The 23,252-nt window shown below is 32.3% G+C and overlaps 1 protein-coding gene across 6 annotated transcripts in view; it reads right to left on the reverse strand.

The window, feature by feature from the left end:
• The window catches only part of KANSL1L (KAT8 regulatory NSL complex subunit 1 like), a 121,160-nt gene that overhangs the window by 53,187 nt on the left and 44,721 nt on the right, over positions 1–23,252 (reverse strand). For all 6 annotated transcript variants that reach the window (XM_039844666.1, XM_039844661.1, XM_039844664.1 and 3 more), the window contains 3 exons: positions 12,386–12,527; positions 5,485–5,682; positions 1,532–1,653 (listed from right to left, as the gene is read on the reverse strand). In XM_039844666.1, coding sequence (XP_039700600.1) covers positions 1,532–1,653; positions 5,485–5,682; positions 12,386–12,527 — 462 coding nt within the window. The remainder of the gene's footprint in view (positions 1–1,531; positions 1,654–5,484; positions 5,683–12,385; positions 12,528–23,252) is intronic.

Raw genomic sequence — 23,252 nt, forward strand, 5'->3', positions numbered from 1 at the left:
AAATAATTACATGTTTCACTCACTAGACTGTGAGCTATTTAAAAGTGGAGACTTTGTCTTCTTCATCTTTGTATCCCTAGGACTTTGACTATATGGCATACAAATAGTTATGCAATGTTTTGTGAATGAATGACAAAAAATACAGACAAGTACATTAAAATGAAAATATATACATACACACAAATACACATATACCCAAGTATATGTGTAATAGTGTAATATCTGATTAAGTTAACAAAATATTACCTAAAATGGGCTTAGCTTCAAATCGCAACGCTCATACACCAATTTGATGGTGTTTAATGGTTCAACTTATAATAATGACTTTCTTGATTAGGATATGTTCTCATAAATAAAGGTATCATAGTTATCCTATATAACACATGAGCATCTTTACTTTCAAAATGAATCATCAGTGATATAAGGAATGAATATAAAGTCAACAAAAAATAAAACAAAACCAATAAAAGAACGGTTTCCAGAACAGAATGATGGATAAATAACCCAACAAAAATAGAACTGTAAAAGCATTAAAACTTAGACTTTCAAAATAACAAATTAGAACTAAAAATCAAATAATAGCATTTTTATTGTAAGACTAGATTTATATCTACTAATCTCATTAAGAATGTGATGGCTACTTTGTGTAATTTTCACTATGGCATAAATTTTCTTTTTAAGCTATATTAAAAAATTTTCACCAAGCTATATATTTTCTTTTCAAGCTACATTTTAATTTTTTAAAATTAATAAATCATATAATTATTGATATAATTATTTCCCAATACTAAATTACACTTAATCCTCTATGGTAGTTAAAGCAAAGAAGCCCACATTACAATTTCATTGGAAAAAAATTAGATGCATACACAAAATTATATTCTATTAACATCTTTAATTCTAATTGCATCTATAAAAAGAAAAATTCAAAGAGAAAAGTAAGCCAAGTAAAAGAGAATAAATGCTTTTCTCAAAAAAAAGGATAAGGATTCATAGTAAATATATATTTTTGCTGATACAGCAATAAATTGCTAATAGTTTATAGGGATTATTATATTAACTGCATTCGGAAAAAAATTTATCTTGTAAAAGCTGACATACAAAATGGCTAAGTAAAACTTAACAGGATTTTATGAATGGTATTTATCAATCTTCTGTGCCCAAACTATAACTAAGGTCTTTTTTTTTTTTAAATACATTGCAAAGGCAGTATGAAATTTAAGAACATAAAATGTACAAAATGGAAGCTGTATTAAATAAAGCAGTAATTCTGTAGCAAATGATGTCGCTGTTGTCTTTTTTAGAAACATTATAAAACTTCCTGGAAAGCTATCTCCTTCACTCTCAGGTTTATAGTCACCTTAATTATGTATGTTTGATGTTATCTAAAAATGTATCCATGGTCTATTGACTGTACTCTAATAGAGGTAAAGAAGAAAAAAAACAACGGAAATACTTAAAAGATAAAAACAAAATAAAAGTAAAAAGAGCAAGTCAAATTTACAAGCAAAACTATTCCATTGATACCTACCTCCTGGAAATTCCATTAGCCAGAGATTTATGGCTACAGGATTTGGAGGAGAGGGGTGATGAAGTTGGGGACAAGTTGAGAGGGGCAATCAAACTGTTGATGATCTCAGTCAGCTGTGCACTCTGCAAGAAAAACAGTCAACTTTTTACTACTGCTAAGCAAGAAATGTGAGTTAAATCTCAGGTCTTTAGTGTCTATTAAATGTTTACCTTCTCATGAAATAAGTACATGTTTATATTTTTAGTAAATATTTTAATCTATAAAAATGATTTTTACAGCTGATTTTTCCATTTATTATGAGTAAATCTACATTTTAAAGTACTCCTTTTCCATATCCTTTTTTGTTTCAGTTCCTTTATCTAATCATCCTAACCTCTAAAACATTTGAACTCAGCTAATAGTATCTACTATTATATATATTTCCTTTGAGGCAGCCAAATTAATAGTAACAAAATCATAGCTATAATTTATTAAGTGCGTACTATGTGCCAGGCACTATACTAGGCACTACAATATTTCTCATTTTTACAACAAACCTGTAAAGTAGATAATATTAGAACCACTGACATTACTATATGCAAGATCAATTTACAGATGAGGAAATCAAAGCAAAGAAAGATTAAGCAGCCTGATTAAGGATTGTAAAGTTGGTAACAATGGAGCGAAGATTCAAATTCAGGCTTGAAGCCTATGCCACACAGTTTCTCAAATTTTTCCTAACTCAAAAATGTCAGTTTTTTTATTTTTATTTTTTGGTATTCAACATTTTCATTGGCTCTTTTCTCAAACTTAAATATATGTAACATTTCTGTAAGGTATAATAATCAAGTTATTCTCAAAACAACCACCTACAACAATTATAATAAACATAGGTTACAACAATGGAAATAGTACATTTCTACAAAAGAATGACAACTATTTTCATTACAAATGTAATTTGTGTTCATTATATAAAAAAGGGAAAGTATAGAGAGGTTTAAAAAGGAAAAGAGGATCACCTGTAATAATATTTCACAGAGAAAACCACTGCTAATATCTTGGTATATATCCCTCCCTCTAGACTAAGTTTTTTGAGTATATGCAAACATGAGAGTATGTGTGTGTATACACACACACACACAAACATGTGTGCACACACACGCAGACACACACCCAACCACACACGCCATTTAAATTAAATCATGACATATCAATTTTTAAAACCTGCTTTCCTCACCTAATATAGTGTGACACATTTTTTTAAATGTGTAGATTTATTTCACTATTTTTATTAACTGCAGTATATTCTATTATAAAACAGAGGGGTATATGAAGTTATTATTTTGAAACTCTTCATTTGTATGAAACTAATAATATGCTATTAAAAATAATGAGACAAAATATGATAGAACTAAACCTAAAATTTGAATTCTTCAAAAAATCTTTTACAATAAAGAACCTGAAATGTTTTCACTATTTTCTTGAAAACTAATATGTACCTAATGACTTCATGTCAAAAATTATTACTCATTTTTAGATTAAAGCTCACTTTCAAATTGAAAGTGATACAAATTGAATCTTTATCCACTTATCAAGCATTTATTAGTTTATTCATGCAAATAAATTTATAGAGTATCTCATATTTTCCAATCTGAAGCACTGATATACTCTTATTATTTCACCTTTAAAAACATCATCTAAAATATTCTAAGCCACTATAAGTTGCTGGTCAGGTATGTCTGATTAATTGGTCCAGAGGTATAGCATTACAACCAACCCGTAGTTTTACCCTAATGACCACCCTACTCATATACCTGAGTCCATATTTAGAATAGGAAATTCAGAGCAAAAATTAGAGTAAAAGTAAAATTAAGAGAGGCATAATGTGAACTCTGAAAACAAAAACTAGTCAGCTTTAAAAGCCAAAACACTAGCTGTTGATAACAAGGTTTCTAATGTAAATACCCCAGCATGAAAAATTTTTTTAAATTATTTAAAGTTATAGTCAACTTTCAATTTATGAACAAAATATATTATCTAAAAATACAAGTATGCATTAATACTGTGAATCAATAAGTTATTTTTGAAAACTGATGTCAGACTACATATTTTAATTGCCAACTTTTTAGTGCTTTTGAGATACATAAATATTGTTTGGTAAGCAAAACATTCCTCTAACAAAACTAATTTAATCAAGTTGGAGGATTACCTGATCTATATTAGCCAGTTCTCATATTAAATCTGGTTCCAATATGGTCAGTGAACAGTTATATACCAGTAGATTATCTTAAGAAAAATATGTGTAATATCAGGCTTGCCACCCTTGCCACTTAACTCGCCTCTAGACCATCTTCCTTAGTAAGTATTTGGAAACAATTTTTAAGAAATTGGTCTATAAAAACATTATTAGCATATGTCTAAAGAGCAAATAACCAGTTCATAGGCAATTTATTAATGACCTCTATAAATGATTGCTGCAGCTCCTTTCTTCCTCTGCTCTCCCTATGTCTAAAGCCATTACTGCTATTCTCACAACTACTGCATCCTTTCTCTACCAAAGCCTCTGTCTGGCACTCCTGTCAACAGTGGGACCTAAAATAAACATGATACACAGGGCCAACTTCATGGGAGAGCTATCTGTGCAGCTGCACAGGGCTGCGCTCAGAAGGGTCCTGTACTTGGTTAATGATCTGCTGTTACCAACTTAAAACTCTTAGAAATTGTTTTCAACGAAAGGCTATCCAATTTCATGTTGCAGATGGTCCTGCAAATTAGCCAGTTCTCCTATTAAATCTGGTCCAATCAAACAAATTGGTGCTAGCAAGGAGAAAGAAAAATAAATAAATCTCTTTCCAAGGAACAAATAGTGACCTACAGATAAAACAGTAGAAGATCTGACTGACCAAACAAATACATTGTTCTGGAGTGTGAAATAAGTAGGGTCAAATTGAAAGAAGATCGATCCTATGGGATGAAGAGAGGGAAAAGAAAGAAGTGGGAATACAACCAATACTAATTTAAAACACCACTTATATGGTAAAGGGCATTCCAATTTAACATGATAATTACAAAAATAACTTACTAAATTATAAAATATTCATAAAAGTAATTTGATTATGCATTCCAATTAAGGAAAACTAGGCAATTGTAAATTTAACAAATATGGGGTGGGAGATGTTACACCATATTCTGACTCACCAGGATAGAAGATAATAGTAAACTGGTACTAAATTATTTCACAGTGTATGTCAGAAAGACTCAGAAAAATGAGGTGTGAGCACGCGTGAATCCATATTACCCAGTGGAACAATGTAATCATGCAGCTGAGCTCCCCACCAGGTACACTCTAGCAAATTCAGTCTGGTTGCAAGGTAACGAAACCCTAGAAAGCCAAGTTTGTTAAAAAGTCACCTAAGACTAAATAAAAATAAATGGTTTGATTTCAAAGGATATAAGACAGAATAATTAAACTTCTGGAATCATCTATAATAGGATTTAAATACCAGGAAAGGCTTTGGAATCAAAGTAATTTATTAGGAACTTCTTCAACTTTCTATTTACATGATCATTTTTCAATTATAAAACCCATGTTCCAATATTATCTTTCACTAAAAATCTCTACAACTAAATTAATCAACCATTCAGATCTATTAAGTTATACCAGTGTTCTTTCCCATGAAAAAAAGTCCGATAATGAGCAATTTTGTTAGAAGAAAGATTTTTCAAACAGTACAATAAATGAGTTATCATCCTATGGCTATGTACTAACACTTTACATATTATATTTAAATAATCTTATATATCAATATAATAGGAGACCAGTCATATGCTACATATTTTACTTGTATTTAATGTCAAATTGCCAACTTTAATAACCCATACTCCAAGCAGAAGCATACATTTATTCGAATAATTTATAAAATCAATTAAAAGTTATTTCGTGCGATTCACACTTTACTCGTACTTCTCATTACCTGTTTTTCTATGTTACGAAGAAGTAGTGTAGGGCTACTTGGTGACATTTCAAAATCTTGTTCTGGTAAAGGATCTTGACTCTCTTGGGGAATCTGAAGATTCCTTGTAGTGTTTAATGAAGTTGCTTGGTCTGCAAATTTTATTTGTTTTTTCAAAATGTCTTTTGGAAGTTGACATTCTTCAAGGATCACTATCCCCTAGGCAAACAGCAATTAAAGAATTGAAATGAAAACAAAACAAATTTACTGCTAAATCAACCTTAATGTTACAGTGCACTTGAAACCATGCTTCTTATTATCCCTTGGAAATCAGAAAATACACACTTGAAAGTACAGTTTAACTTTAAAAAAACTGGCTGATTTAAAACATGTGCAGCTATAATAACATGTATGGTTTGATGGATTAGGCTTGTAAAATATTGTCATAAATTATATACATGTGGTTATTTTTCTTCTTATTGGTTTTAGTTATTAACATTAAAAGCACGATATATTTAGAATAAAGTTAAAGGCTTATACGCAGTACTTGAACTTTTCAGACTGAAATTTAGAATATTTTTTGATATAATCTTCTGATATTTTGGTCACTAGCATTTCCATTTGAGTTTCTTATTTGAACAGTCCCAATTTCATAAATTAAAATACAAATCTTACAAACATCCAAACAACAATTTAACATGATGCTAACTCCTTTCAGAGCCCCAGTAAGGAGCCCCAAACCTGTTGCTGCCAGCCAGCAACCATGGGCAGGCACACACCAATGAGAGAAAATACTCTCTAGGCCAATCAAAGCTCTTGTTGCCTATAGGGTAGATGAGTTAATAATAAAGACACGTTTTCAACTTTGATGGAGTATTTTCTGAAATGTGAGTAACTGGAGGAATAAGTACAGATCTAGCTGCCTCTGAACAACCTGCCACACACACATTTTTTCCTCAATGAGCTTGCTAAACTTTCTCCCACATTCCCCAGCTTCTTCACTTCAACTGTTTCCACTCTTAGGTCTCTCAGAGACAACGGAGACAGGAGAGAAAGGAGAAAAAGGAGTACACAGATACGATCTTCATGATTGCATAGTCAGTTGTCACCGTAAAACTTCCTCCCTTCCTACCCCTTCTATTACATGTCCCCCAGCAAAGAATAATATTAATATATATTAGCTATGTAGGTGCAGATTTTTTAAAAGTGCCAATAAGCCCCTACAGACTGGTTTAAATGGTATTAAATGTCCAATGTAGCTAAAATATATTCTTGTAATAAAAAAAAACAGCCTAAAACATTAATGTAAGTTTACAGTATTTCAAGATGGAACAAATTAAATGACTGCTGTGGGTCAGCTTATATCATGTATAAGTGCTATTTACAGGATGGAAACTGCCTATAGATTATAACATGCTATATATGAGTAGTTTTAGTCTATACTATAATTTAGAGAATATATAACTTTTAAATGAACATATTCAGCTGTGGTATTACACGTACATTTTATTATTTTGTAGTAATATATTACCACTGATGATTGGTAAGAGTAACAAATAAATTATTATTTATTATTTTTTACCTATACTTACAAAAATGCTAGTAACTTTACAAAGAGAAAGGGATCCAATTTTTGATCATATCTCAGTGACTACTTTCCTAGTACATACAAATATGGCCGTCAAGAAATCTGAAGAAATACATTTAAGTTTCTGTTTATTTGATATTTTAAAAATTAAATTATACTTGATAAATATAGCATCATCAATCTTGAAAACTCTTGAAAGTATCTGAAATATCCACTCAAAGTCTGTACAAGTCTCTCACTAGGTTTTTCACAAGTACCTCATGTAAAAGAAATTCACGTTTTCACCATATCGATTTAAATGTAATTATCTTTGGTTTGATTACAGTTTATATTATGGGCCAGGCTGCTGTGAACTAGACTGATTTCATAACCCCTACTTATAACATTGTTTCTATGGAAAAATTGCTTCTGAATTTCAAAAGCCCAATTTCTAAACCTTAAGAATATTACCATTTTTAAGTAGGAGCCTACTATAATTACTTTAATGAAGAACAGTGTCCTTAAAATTTAACAGGGGAAACATTCATAGTCAACTTCATAATCTATTTATTTCCCCTTAAACTGTTGCCCTAGACAAAACTCTCACAGTGAGAAGAATGTACCATGATTTTTCCCTCCCATGGATCATCATAATGTACATTTTGAATACCATACAAATTTGTTTGTCAATAAAGGTGAATTAAAAAAAAATATCAGAAATAGTCTAGCAATAGATAAAACAAGGTAAATAACAAGGACAGGAAAATTCTTTAAAAAGATGAACTGTGATGACTGAGACAAGTGAAAACTCTAGCAAAGATGAAAGCAAATCAACTGCCCCAGAGAAAACAATTGTTTCTGGTATTAACACTAGCGATCCCCACCCCAACTCCATGGGTCCTCACAGAGGAGACATAGTGTGAAAAAATAAACAACTGCCTCAGCAACATTTTATAATTTATATAAAGTCACCAAGGCTAATTTTAAGCAAAAATTGAAATGAAAATTTATTTATTTATTTTTTCAAAATGTACAATTTAAAAATAGGGAAGACCCTATTATAGGATAACAAGAAAAACCCAAAAGAGACCATTTAAGCTAGCCAGCCTCTCGACCAAGAATAAGTATTTAAAAATTTTTCCAGAGAGTGAGAAGAAGCTGTTGTCTTAGTGAAAAGCTAAAGCAGAGAAAAGGAGAAATATAAGAGTTGTAATGTGTTAACAAAGCTGCTCCAAAACCAAGGAAGAGGTGTTAATATCTGCTTTTTTCTCCTCCCCAAAAATTTAAGCAAAATTTAGGCTACCTGGAGTGTGTCAAAGAAGGAGCAAATGACAGCTTAAAGAACTAAAACTTGTAGGTCTACTAGTAGGTCTACTCAGTCACAAACTGTCACTTACTGAAATAGGATATTTACAAAAGAGCATGCTCAATCTCTTCCTCTCCCTCTTATCTCTAACCGAAAGAAAGGGTTTGTCACTCTTTCCTTTCAAGATCTATTAAATAAAAGTTCCGTCTCACTCAAGATAACTACTCTTCTTGGTGTTTTTTCTTATAATAACTCTAGAAGCTATAAGATAAAAGAAAGTGCTTTTTCCCTATTCAGGATAATAGCACAACTAAATTACGCATAAATAAACAATTAAACATCTTAATTCCTAAGAAATGTAAGGAGAAACTACCAAAATAAATATTGTATCTTGATAGCATAATTGTAATGTCATTTTCCATAAAATAAATATAATGTGATTTTTAAGGGAACAAAGGGCCAGATACACATCTAGCCTGAACCAAGAAAAATATAAGGCCATATAAATTATTACTAGGCAGTTTATATTTCTTTCCTTAAAATAATTTATTCTAATAGACACAAACATATAATCAAACTTTTATAAATTCTTAACAATAATTATGTAACACTGTTTAGAACACACAGAATATTAAAATAACTTTTACCGAGTCAAAGCAATATGAACCAGACTGTCTAGATTCAAACATAAAACTTAGTCATCAGTTTAACTGGGAACTCACTTTCTTGGAAATTTCCAAATTGTTTTAAACCTGACTTGTTCTTAGAACTCTTTTTGCCATAAAAATGCTTATGATATGATATCCTTTAAAGAAGTGATCAAAGAGGAGAAATTATTTGGTGATCTTGAAAGGACTGGAAATCACTATAACTGAAAGCCCAAGTGAAGACAGTAAAAATGAAAAACAGTAACTACAATAATTTTATAGGAAACTTCCATTGGGAAACTGTCCTTGAAAATATTTCCCTCAAATCCAACAGATAGAACCAGTAAGCCTAAGGTTTTATTTCTATCTTCCTATCCACCTTCCTACAAACATCAACACCAAATTCAACACACCTTAGAGGCCAGCAAGCATCAAGATAAAAGGAATCTGAGTCTCTGAATGACTCTGTACAACCAAGTTGCCCCACCAGCCTGAACACCCCCACTCACTTTTGAAGCATTATGCATCTTTATAAATTCACTATATTTGGGAAACTTTGTAACAGCAGCTTAACCTGTAACTAATTTTATTGTTAGAACACGTAAAATAGTCAGTACATTTTTCAGTAAAACCTGTTAGAAATGTAATTACTGACTAAAAAAATAAGCAGATTGGAGTAGATATATTTAATGAGTAGTTAAATAGTACTAAGGTCCATGTTTTAAGTTAAAAAAAATAAGTATAAAAATACTGAATACTCTTAGTCATTGTAAGAATTATTTGTAGTTAAGGAGGTATATTAAAAATTAGGAGTAATTACAAAGAATAAAACTATAATGCATAGTTTCCAAACCAGCACAGGAAAAGAAAGGAAGGAAGCAAATTATACCAACCCAACAAAAGAGAGGTGAAAAACAAGACACAAATCTAGAGAAGAGAAATAAGGGCACGTAAAAAATGAAAACTAATTTGAGTGGATGTTTTTAAACTATATACTTTATAAGCTACATATAGCTACGTATGTAGCTTGTAAAAGAAACAGTTAGGATAAAAAATTTCTATCTACCAAACAGTATTACTTCAAAATGTAAGAAGCAAAAACAGAATTACCAGGAGAAACTGAAAAATTCACAATGATGAGGGGACATTTTAAACAAATCTATATCAGAAACTGAAAGATAGATTTTTAAAGATATAGAAGATATATACAACAAAGTCAACCAGTTTAACAAAAAGAGAATTCTATAATCAACAAATAAAGAATATTCATTCTTTTCTGTTATACATTGAGCATTTACATAATTTGATTAGTAATATGTCACAAAAAATGAAATCCATACAGGCTAATTAGTTCAGACTACGCTATACTTAAATACTGAAATAATAAATTACCAAAAAAAAAAAAAAAAAAAAAGAACCAGAAAAACCAAAGGTTTCATGAGTTCAGAAATATAAAGATGAACTATTAAATAAATCTTGGGGGGAAAAGGTTAATCACATTTGAAATAAAAAATATTAAGAACAGAACAACAATGAAAGAATTAAATATATATTATGTATTCAAAGCGATACTAGTATGAACCCAAAATAAGAGTTATGAAGTCAAGAAAATAAAACAGCAACAACATAGTAAAGCCAATAAAAATAAAACAAAAAAATAAAAGAGAAAAAACTAATGAATTAGAAAACGCAGAGATAAAGGAAGATCAATAAAACCAAAAATTTATTCTAGGATCAAAAGACACAAATTTCTGAAAAAAATCTGAAAACAATATAGGGGGACTTTTGTATTAAAAGCAAACTTATCATAGAGCCGTATAATCAAGATAGATTAGTAAATCCAGTAACAGATTCATACATATATGGAAAACTCAAAATGTGACAAAATGGTTAAAACTAGAAGGTGAAGATGAACTACTATAATTTATAAAAAGGTTTTCGTCTGACTATCCACATGAAAAAGAGAAAGTTAGGTCACTACTCTCAGAACAAATATAAAATTAATATTAGGGATAGGATTTCCTAAATAAGACACAGAGAGACACAACCCATAGAAGAAAACATTGATTCATACAATTATACTGAAGTTAAACTCTCTGTTCAAAAATAGGTACTTTAAAAACATGAAAAATCAAGGTACAACCTGAGAGATGTGTAATATTTACAACTGACCAAGAATAGTATCCAAACTCACAAACACATAACCACCACTGCCACCGCCACCCCCCCAAAATAAAAAAGATAAGTTAGCATTTAGACAAAAAAAAAAAAGATAATTAATTACACTGAGGCCCAATCTCACAACATTCTGTAACAAATTAAAACAGCAATAAAATAATATTTCACACCCATTACATGGGAAAAATTAGGTCAAAAAGTATAAAATGTTGGCAAGAATGTGGAGAAACAAGAGCTCTTATGCACGTGACCAGTGGGATACTGATTATCCAATCACATCAATGAGTATGAGAAAGTTGAAGATAGTCATGCCTAAGATCTAGCACTTCTGCTTTTAGATTTATTGCCAAGAGAAGCTCTCCATAGGCTCACAAGAAAACATATAAATGGTAGTCATTATAGTACTGTTTTTACTGGCGTAAAAAATTGAAAAATGTCTATCAAAAAAACAGAAGAGATAAGCCTTCCATTGTACTCATACAAGTCCATTCCCTCATACAGTTAAATAACATACTGGGAAGTATAAAAATGCATAAATATTATGCTGAGCAAAAACAAGCAAGTTGCAAAAGAGTTTGTAATATGTATCATTTATATAAACTTTAAAAGCATGGAAAATAAATATATGTAGATACAGTGACATTTATGTGCCAATAGTATAAAAGCATACACAAAAAATAATAAATATCAAAAAATGTTAGACTCAGAATAGTGGCTACAGTGACATAGGGAAAGAGACCAGGATCGGGAAAGGCTACATAAGTACTTTGTACAAGTAATGCTTTATTATTCTAGAAACTTAAACCTATACTAGCAAATTTAACATTTGATAAATTTGGAGGTGTGTACACAGGTGTTCATATTGCTTTCTGGAACTTTTACTGTTTATAATTTTTTAAAAAGCAAAATAAACAAAAACTCTCTAAGGAGATTCCAATAAGATACACACTCAGAATTTCTTATATATGTTAAAGTAAATGCCAACAAAGTAGTTTAACACCAAAAAACTGTGTATCATTTCTATTAACTAGAATCCAACAGTTCTGAATTGCTTAAGTAATAAAATGATCATAACTACAAATGCATTAAAAAGATAGCTTCAATTTATAGCAATCAATATATAAAAAAATCTTAACATTACATTTTTGCAAAGTGTAACAATTATTTTGTGTGGAGAAATAAGGAGAAACTAAAACAGTATTTTTTTAAGAAATAAGAAAATACCTTGGAGGCACGAATCTGCCTATGAACATCCGTTAGTTGCTGGATTTTGTATTCTAGCTCTGAAATCTGGGCTTGAAGCCACGTCCATCGGCTGCCAACTCTTGCTCTGTCTAAAAGCCACTTCCATTCAGTACTACAGTTACTGTGAACAAGACATACACTGTTAGTCAAAGCACAAAGGCAATCAGGTTTTCACAGAGACTGCTTAATAACTTCCTTGACTCCTGTCATCCAATCCCAATTCCCTTTCCAAAACATCTAATTACATGATACGAGAATGGCATATCAACTTCTTATCAAATAAACAGATTTAATTTTATCTTTCCCACAAACACCTGTTTTTTTGGTATTACTTATCCAGCAGTAGGATAATCTCTTTTGCTACTTAATACCTTATTGATGCTGAAGGGCTGAAATAGGAGTGGGCCAGCAAAGAAAAGAAAACAAGAATGACAATACTAACACCTTGTAAAAACTATTACATGAGGCTTTTATATGCAAGCAGACATCAAGTATCAGACAAGTCATTTGAACTGTGCCAGATCTAAATCCATGTAGCAAACTGTAACTACTCAATTTTACTATATGTAAGTTCCATTTGCTAAAACAGAAATCACTATTACTTGAAATCAATTTAAAGAAACTGTCGAAATTATCAGAAATATGACTGCTCTGCTACATTTCAAATAAGCATGCCAAATACATAGATCTTGACATGTTTATTAAAATAAATGGCTTGTTAAAAACCTGATTCCCAGCACTCACAGGCCAGAGATGATCAATAATTTATATAAAGGCTTTTTCAAGCATATTTAAAAATAAGGGTTGAACCCTACCCAGCTCTATCTTTTGGCAAGGGCACTACTCTAATCTAGTATGTAAGATTACAAATTAATTACTTTATGAAAATATTCCAACCACTCCACCTAAAAAACAATTATTTCAGGGAACGTTCGTGTGTGTGTGTATGTGTGCGTGTGCGTGCGTGTGTGCGCGCACGCACGTGCATGTGTTTGCAATAATTAATTAGGAGCTTCAGACTGTCAAAGAAAAACATGACAGAGATTGAAGATACAACTGAAGGGCAATAACTAGTTAGTGACAAAACATAAACTTTATGATAAATTTGTCTAAAAACTGCATTTATTGTCAAAACCCCTAGGATGTATAAGACCAAAAGTAGAACCCTAATGTAAACTATGGACTTCGGGTGATAATGATGTATCAGTGTAGGTTCACAGATTTTAAACAAATGCACTAGTCTGGTGCAGTATGGTGATAGTGGGGGAGGTTATATTTGCGTAGGTACGGGGGGTATATGTGAACTCTGTATTTTCTGTTCAATTTTGCTATAAACCTAAAACTACTCTAAAAAATAAAGTTTATTAATTTTTTAAAAACACATTTAATCATAATAGAATATCTTCCATATGTTAGCCAGAGAAAACATTTATTCTAAAAGATCATTTATTGTCAGAAACAATATAATTATTGTAACTAACCTTTATAGAATTTATCCATTATAACAGGATTTTACATTATATCAGTGTTCCCAAAAGGCTATTTTTTCAAAGATTCTAATTGCAACAATGTGATTGAGGAGACCTTCATATAAATTAGGACTTCTCTTGGTATTATTATTTATTCAGTTTACAGTCATTATTGTAAGTTTTAAATTTGACTCTTTTAAATCACGATTTTATAACTATGGACAAAATAAAAGAGAATGCCTATTCGAAATACACACTATTAATAAATAATACTTGTAACACTAACTGCCAATCGTGAAATTAGTGAGGAAGGCAAGGGCCAGATCATGCAGTAGTTGCACTGGTGATGGCAAAGTGCTAGATTTTATGCAAAAAGGGAGTTATCAGCAGGATAGTAACAAAAATATCTTTCTGAGTACTCTGGCTACTAGGTAGAGAAAGCACTGAAGTGTGATATGAGAGGAAATCAGGAAACCAATTAGGATGCAACTATAATAACCTGGGTGTGGCACAGATAGTTGTGATCTCCAAATATTTCACATGCTGTCCTATATTTCCCAGCCTTCTATGCACTTAGGTTGGAGCCATGTGACTAGTTCTGACCAATGGGCTATAAGCAAAAGTGACCTTGTCATTTCTAGTCCACCTGACAACCTTCAAAGCCACTAGTGCAGATAGCATAGCTTTAAGATGGAGGAGGATCACAGACCAAACCACACTGGAATTTATGTAAGCCATCGCAAACCTTTGCTGAGGTAAACTACTGAGATTAGGAGGTTAACTTGTTACTCTAAACATAGCCTATTCTGAGTAAAACACTCCATAAAAGACGAAAATGGCTTACACTGGGAAAGAAGAAGGAGATGAAAGAAGAGATAGATGAAGATAGGATGGGTTCGAGGTTCACTTTAAAGTTGACAGGGCTTGTAGAAGTATGATATGGTAGTAAGCATGGGGAAATCAAAGATGATCTTAAACACTTTCATTAAATTTTGTTCCAGTTGGAAAATTTCCCTATGACATGCAATTTTGCTTGGCTATCAAACTGATATTTAACTAATGGTCAAATAAAATAAAGAAAAAAAATTTCATGGAGTTCATGTTATTGTACTACTGTAAAAATATTGATGTTCAAATTAAATTTACAAAAATCATTTTTATGCTCATACACTACATTAAATTATACTAACATAGAAAAATATCAGTACAAGAATTAAACTTAAGTAAACTAAATAATGCTGGGGCTTTCTGAAGTTGAAAATAATAAATTTTCAATAAAGGATACATTATAAATTTTCAATAAAGGATACATTATCCTACATTTTAATAGGCATGAATAAAATCCATTTGCTATAATTAAAAGTAGTAAACAAGCTTTTCCACCAAAAATGCTCTCTTGCTTGAAAACACATTTTTCTCAAAAATAATTAACACTGCAAACATGTTATAGATCAGCAATGTGGCTATCTCACTTAAAGGAGATTAATACCTATTGTACCCTAAAGTCAAAACACGTCTTATGCAAACAACTTATATAACCAATGATGCAATGGCTTACATAATTTAGAGTATAACCAATGAGAACATAGCTGATGCAACAACAAATAAGAATGAGGCATACCCAGAGTGTCTAGACTTCCCAATTAGCATATAAGACTGTCCTGCCAGACCACTAAGAACACTGACTCCCTGCATCTCTCTGATGTGTTTAACGGATCACAGACCACCACATGCTGGCCATAAGGAGAGGGACTCCTCCGTCCAGTGAAGATCAAGGCAAAGACATCAGTGACTAGAGACCACCTAGGCAGTGAGACTAGTCAGTCTGCAGAACAGCAGCACATGCCTTCAATCCCCATTCTTGCTTGTTTGTAGTCACCAATTAACTTGCTGAAGGAAATAAATACAAGCTGTTTAAACCAAATTGTTTTGAGTACAATTTCTCTTGGTACTTCTTGTCATCATGAACCTACATCCCTGTTTTGATCTTTAAGTGTAGTTCTTCAGAATAAGACAGTTTTCTAATATTACATAAGTTACCAAGACTTAAAGAGGAACTGATATAAATTAATTTTGCCTTTAACATAAGTTTTAGCTCACTGATAACTATGAATTCACCATGATTAAAAAATCAAAAATGACGATCCAGTTGTGGAAAATGACAATCCCCCAAAACATAAGGGCTATCCTGGAAAAATACATTGAATTAGGTCAACCTTCTCTACTGCTATCTGCTCACCTAGGAAGAGTTTACCTTCCCTGGAATTTGATTCCTTTAGACAAAGGATTGGCAAACTTTTCCTTTAAAGAGGCAGACAGTAAATATTTTAGGCTTTGTGGGCCACATGGTCTCTTTAACAATTACTCAGATGTGCCCTTATTGCATGAGAGCAGCCATAGATGATACATAAATGAATGGGTGTGACTGCATTTGAATAAAATTTTACAGAAACAATTAAGGGGGCCACGTTGCCCTTGCCACACTCTGTTCTGTTCGCTGTACTCACCTCCACACCCACCATGGCCTCCATTCAGCAGCTGGTAGAAAAATATCACTTAGAGGAAAGCAAAAGCTTTGATGAGTACATGAGGGAAGTAGAAGGAAAGGCTGTGTGAAAAATGAGTGCCATGGCCAAACCAGATTGTGTCATCACTTGACAGAAAAAAAAAAAAATCACCATAAAAATGGAGAGCACACTGAAAACAAATTTTCATGTAACCTGGAAAAGAAGTTTAAAGAAACTACAGCTGATGGCAGAAAAACTCATATTGCCTGCAACTTTACGACGCATTGGTTCAATACCAGGAATGGGATGAGAAGGAAAGTACAATAACAAGAAAATTGGAAGATGGGAAATAAGTGGTGGAACGAATCATGAACAATGTCACCTATACCCGGGTCTATGAAAAAGTTGAATAAAAATTCCACCATCCTTTTGGACAGGCATTAGCTGCAAAGATAAACAAGCTCACATCAATGAGCAAATCTCTCATTGCTTTTTTTTCTTTACTGTATTCAATTATCTTTATCAGAAACATTTTTCATGCAATATTTCTGAGTGTTGGTTTAATTAGCATTATCCTGTAAGTTAGTAAACGAATGTGTTTACGCTTAAAAAAAAAAAAAAAAAGTCAATGGGCCAGACTTGGTCCCTGGGCAATAGTTCTCCAGCACCTGATGTAGACATGTTTTCATACGCCTCTCATGCTTCCCAAGAGATTAAGACTTCATTTGACAAAGTGCTCAAATCTTTCGCTCACATTTAATTATCTTCTTCTAAGACCTGTGTCAGACTATATGTATTGGAAATGCTGCAGCTTGTCTTTCATTTTCCTAATGGTGTCTTTTGAGCAGCAAACGATTCTACTTTTGGTGAAGTCCAATTTATCAAACTTGCCTTTTATGGATAGGTCTTTTTTATGTTCTAAGAAATCTTTGCCTAACAGTCAAAAAGACTTATTCATGTTTCTAAGATCTTAGAGTTTTAGCTTTTAGATCTATAATCTAATTCTAATTTATTTCTATGTATTGTATGAGGTAAGGGTTGAGATTCTTTCTATAGGATAGTTTTGGAACCATTTGTTGAAATATTCCATTATCCTTTAATAGAAAAAAAAACTATTCTTAATAAAGACTGGCTATGAACACTATATGTATTGTATATATAATACATAATACACTACACACGTGCTCCTTAGGATATTTATCTATCTCAACATCTTAACATCATGCTATTATTGTACTTTAATCCTTAAAATTCAGTACTTTAAATTCTCCAACTCTGTTCTTTCTCAATATTGTTTTGACTATTCTAAATTTGAGAATCAGCTTGTCAATTTCCACATAGGGGAAAAAAAACCCTCCTAGCATTTTCATTAGGATTGCCTTGAATCTACATATCTACTGGTGGATAACACTGAATCTTCCAATCAATGTATAAGGCATTATTTCTCTGTGTATTTACATACTATTAATTTCTCTCAGCTATGTTTCATACAGTTTTAAAATTTTCTCTATTTTGCGTTTATGGATGCTAGTTTGTATCATCTGTAAATTGGATGTTAGTGTAAAAAAACATCAATTGGTTTTTGTATAGTGACCTTATATCCTCGGACCCTATTAAATTCACTTGAGTTTTAGTAGCTTCCTCAGCGTCCATAGGATTTTATATATATCATGTAAACTGCAAATAAAGAGTTTTATTATTTTTAACCTGGATGCCTTTTATTATTTTTCTTACCTTACTACACTGGCTAGGAATTCCAGTTAACGCTAATTATGTCATGTGAGTGGACACCCTTACCTACTTCCTGACCTTACAGAGAAAGCACTCTCTCATCATTGAATGTAATGTTAGCTGTATACTTTCTATAAATGTCCTTTATCAGACTTTAAAAGTATATCTTTGATCTCCTATATAAAATGTCTATTCTGGGTTTGTTGTTTTTATGATGTGTGGGTTTGAATTTTGTCAGTTTTTTTGATTCAATGGAAATGTTTTTTTCTTTGATTTTTGAATATTAACCTTCCTTCCCAATATAAATCCTTGTGGTCATGATTTTTTTTTTTTGGTTGACTCTATTTGCTATTTCATTAAGGAAATTTTGCATCTACAATCAAAAAAGATATTGATCTGTTTTCCTATAATGTCTTTGTCTGCTTTTGAAACTAAATTAATGCTTGCCTCATAAAATGAGTCAAGAAGTGTTCCCTCCTCTATTTTTTGAAGGAGTTTGTGTAGGATTGGAATTATTTTCAAGAAAATTATTCAGTGAAGCCATCTGGGGCTGGTTTCCTATCAGATTCTTATTAATTCAATTTCTCTAATTGATATGTTTTTCAAGTTTTCTATTCCTTCCTGTGTCAGCTTTGGCAATTTGTGTCTTTCACTTAGTCTATTTTGCCTACTTTGTTGAACTTATTGGCATAAAATTGCTCATAATATTCTGATTATTCTATTAATGCCTATAACATGCATATGATGTTTTTATTTTTCCTGCTCTTGGTAATCTTTTTCCTGAACTATCTAGAAATTTACCAACTTAATTAATCTTTTCAAAGATTCAGCTTTTGGTTTCAGATACTCTATGCTTTTGTGTTTTCTATTTCATTGATTTTACGCTTTATAATTTTTTCCTTCTTGCTTTGGGTTTCATTGGCTCATGTTTTTGTAGCTTTGTCAGTGGGAGACTTAGACCAGACTTTATGCCTTTCTGCTATTCTAAGAATTTATAGCCATAAATTTTCATCTAAGCACTGCTTTAGTAATCTAGTAGCTGCATTCCACAAAATTAGATATGCTATTTTCAGTTTTGTTTCAAACACTTTAGATTATCCTGATTTTTTATTTGATCCATGAGTTATTTGGAAATGTGTAGTAGCCTCCACATATTTCAGATCTACATGTATGCCATTTCTTGCCACTTCTTTCCTTCATGTAGATCAGAGTTTTCACTATCATTAATCTTGTAATGTCAGTATACTGAGCAAATTTTCTCAGCTTTTATTTGGAAACATTATTTTGCCTTTTTTTAAAAAAAGATCATTTCACCGGGTAGAGAATTTTAGGTTGACTTGACATGTTTTTCCCTTTTAGCACTTTAAATATACCATTCCAGTTTTCGAGCTTGCATGCCTTCTCATGAGAAGTCAGCAGTGATTTATTTTTTTGGTATATCTTTGATCCCCTATATAAAATGTCTCCCTTCCCACTTACTGCTTTTGAGATTTTCTCTACATCACTAGAACTTAAGTGATTTGCTACAATATATTTTGGTATGATTTTGTTTTTATCCTCTTTGTGATTTACTGAGCTTCTTGAATCTGCGGTTTTATGGTTTTCAGCAAATTTGGAAAAGTTGTGGCCATTATTTTTCCTAATATTTTTTTCTTTTTCCCCTCCCTCTTCTATTCAGAACTCCAATTATATATATGTTAGAACTTCTGATATTGTATCCAGATCACTGATGTTCATTTTCTTTTAGGCTTTTTACCCTATGAACTTCGGTTTGGATAGTTTCTGTTGCTGTATGTTAAAATGTAGACTTCTTAATGTCTAGTCTCTTAATGTTAATCTGAAACAAGTTTCTTCTCAGATATTATATTGTCCCCCTAAAAGTTTAGTGGCTCTTCACTGTACATTAAATTTCTCACTAGTTTGTGTTTTCCTTTTAAGTACTTGAGATTGTTTACAATAGGTATTTTAAGGTCTTTCCCAACTAATCTCATCATGTGTCATTTCTGTATGTTTCTACTGATTTTTCTCCTTTGCATGTCAAGTAGTTGATATACAGATATTTAGTGTTATATATACACACATATATTTATATGTACGTATATTAACACATATTATGTACGCTATGAATATTATGTTGTTGAATTTCTGGATTTTATGGTCTTCCTTTAAAGAGTGATAAATTTCTTTCAACAGATTATTAATTACTTGCTGTTTACTTCATTCTTTCCAGCTTGCTTTAAAATCTGTTAGAGGTGTAGCGTACCCATCGACTAGGGCTAATTCAGCATATTCTTGAAGTGTGACCTTTCTGGGGTCTCTATGAAATGCTCCAAATGCTCAGTAAAGTTCCTTTGCTCTGATTATTCAGAACTCAAACATCGTCCAACCCCACATGCACAATGAAAATGGTTCAGATTACGGCTTCCTAACAGTTCTTTGTCTGCCCCTAGAGTTTCACCTACACATGTATAGCTCACTATTCAATGAAAATCTCTTAGGGGACTACATGAAGATTTCTGGAGCTTTTTCTTTACTTAAGCAGGTCCTTCAACTTCAGTATTCTGATCTACCAACTCCAGCTATCTCAGCCTCACAACTTTAATCTTTGCCTCAATTAAGTAAAACCACTATGCTCTACTTGGCTTTCCTCTCCCTGCATCAGAGATCAGAAAGTGCCATCAAGCAGAAAACAAGAGCAATCACAAGGTTCGCCCGTTTCTCTTTTCTCAGAGATCACTGAAGCTCTGCTCTTTGCTGTCTTATGTCCATTATGTCCATTTTCTGAAAAATAACTATATTTTGTCCAGTTTTCTAGTTATTTACAGCCAAAGAGCAAGTGTAGTATCAGTAACTTGATTCTATGAAGGCTAGAACTCAACTTTTACGTGTGCATGCATGCGTGTACTTGCGATCTCTCTCTTTCTATTTTGTTTCTAATATTTCACATGTAAAATCTCATTGCCTTAAAAAATACTATAGTTGCATATTAGGCCAGAATCTTAAAAAAAAAAAAAAGATAAAAGTAGCTCAAAGATTCCTTTTTTAGGTGTTTCTGGACAATTTCAAGGAAGCAGAGCTTTTTACTTAGCCTATATGATCACCCATTTATCTCTCAACTGTTCTGTGAGAAAAACAGTTATATCATGCTTTAGCCACTATACCTTTAAATCTTTTTCTTACTACAACATAGCCTTTATGCTAAATGTTACAGAAATTGTTATGACCAATAGCGTGTGCCATGAGAGAAACCCACCTGCTTACTGTATCCTGCCTCTAAGTTACTCTAGTAGGAAAGAAATGTTATAGGTTATCCTTTCTGTACACTATACTATACTAGCAAAAAATGATGATTTCAAAGAGAGACCAAGTAACCAACAAGACTATAGCTCTAGCAGAAGCAGAAAACTGTATAATCCATTGGCTTTTCCTTGTTGTTTAAGCCCAATATAAATGAATTTAGGCAAGAATTAGTTTACAAGCAGAGAAAAAAAGGAGTACAACTCAGTTTAGGAAGGCTCTCTCTGACTGCGACCTACTTCTAACTTAATGGATAATCCCATAATATAGGGACTCGAAGGTATAGGAAAGCCACTGTTTCTCTAGAGATGACAAAAAAATATATTCCAAGAATTTCTCTTAAAGAGTTCTAAGTCACAGAGTGAAAGTCAGCTTAGGAACAAGAATCAGATGAATTCCTACCCAAATGTACTGTTTTGATGGCCTTGAGGTAGCAGTCATTAAACTGAGGGAGAGAGGAAAATAAGTAGTAAACTAACTTGTCTTTATGATTAACAACTATGACCAAATAAGATCTTTGGCTGTGTTATTTTCACATGTAACTGACTGGAGGCAACCAGAATGTAAACCCACATTTGTGAGGAAACTCTATTAGCATAAAACCACATGTGAAACATGCTCTACACTCAGGGAGTCCAAATCTGCACCAAAACGAAGCACGCTGAGAATGTAGTGCAGCCTTCAATAAGGGTACACTCTCCAGTACCCACTTCAGATACAGACACAAAAATAATGGATAAGGAACAATTCCCAAAGAGCAAAGTCAGGGACTATGGAAAACAAAGAAATTTCTCTTAAGAAAGCAGAATTAGAATCCTACCAAGACCTTACTCCAGTTCTAGAGTAAGAAGTCTTATTAATTACTATAAGGACCAGGAATGATCTATCATGTGTATCCCAGTGGCAGTTTCACTGTGGCTTTCCTGTTCCCACTCCAACATATATACAGAAAACAAGAGGGCAAGATGGTTAGAAAAACTATTAGTTTACAGGTCACCACATCATAGGAACCACATCTGAATCTGACGAAGAGGAATTTATTCCACCCACTGAGTGTGACTTTGACACCCATCGGGAGGTGATGTTTTTCTCTACGTGAAGGAAGTATATGTGTATTTGAGCGGCCAAAGGGGCAAACTAAACAGATTGCTTATTTTCCCTCAATATCCATTCTCCTTTTTTATAATAAACCCCCGAGTTTTAGCTGAGCCCATGACAACTCAACTAAAGACTACATTTTCCAGCCTTACTTGCAGTTAGTGTATGTGACTAAGTTGACAATCAGATATGAGCCAAAATAATGTATAACCTCTGTCATTAAAAATGATTGGGTGTGGAAATCAGATGAAGATGAATTAGTTTCAACAATGTAGGCAGGGCAGCATCTTAAAGGAGAGCAAAACCAACAGGTCCCTGCAAACCCTGTGAAGCATACCCAATTCTTGACTTAAACAGAAGAAATTCTATATATTCATGTTGAGGTCTTCCTGTTAAGACAGCTTAGCATATACATTAATACACCCCTCCCTCAAAAATATTTTATGCCATTAGGATGATTTAGGTTAACAAGTTCTCATTAAAATGTTCATTGTCTTTAAGAAAATTAAGCCTCACTGACATAAAAGTTAAAAACAACATTCTACCACGTAGTTGTATACATTCACAGAAAAAACAAACAAGCATAAAATAAAACAGTTGTGAATGTTAGGAAATTTTGGCATGGAGATAAACCAAATTAAGGGGTGGGATTTAGGATGTCCAAGGACAATGAGACTGGAACTTAAAAAAGAGTTCTCCAAAAGAAAGTAGAAATAAAAGGGAACAAAACAATCTTAATATATT

This window comes from Pteropus medius, unplaced genomic scaffold (assembly GCF_902729225.1).
Source record: "Pteropus medius unplaced genomic scaffold, Ma_sr-lr_union100, whole genome shotgun sequence".
Lineage (NCBI taxonomy): Eukaryota > Metazoa > Chordata > Mammalia > Chiroptera > Pteropodidae > Pteropus > Pteropus medius.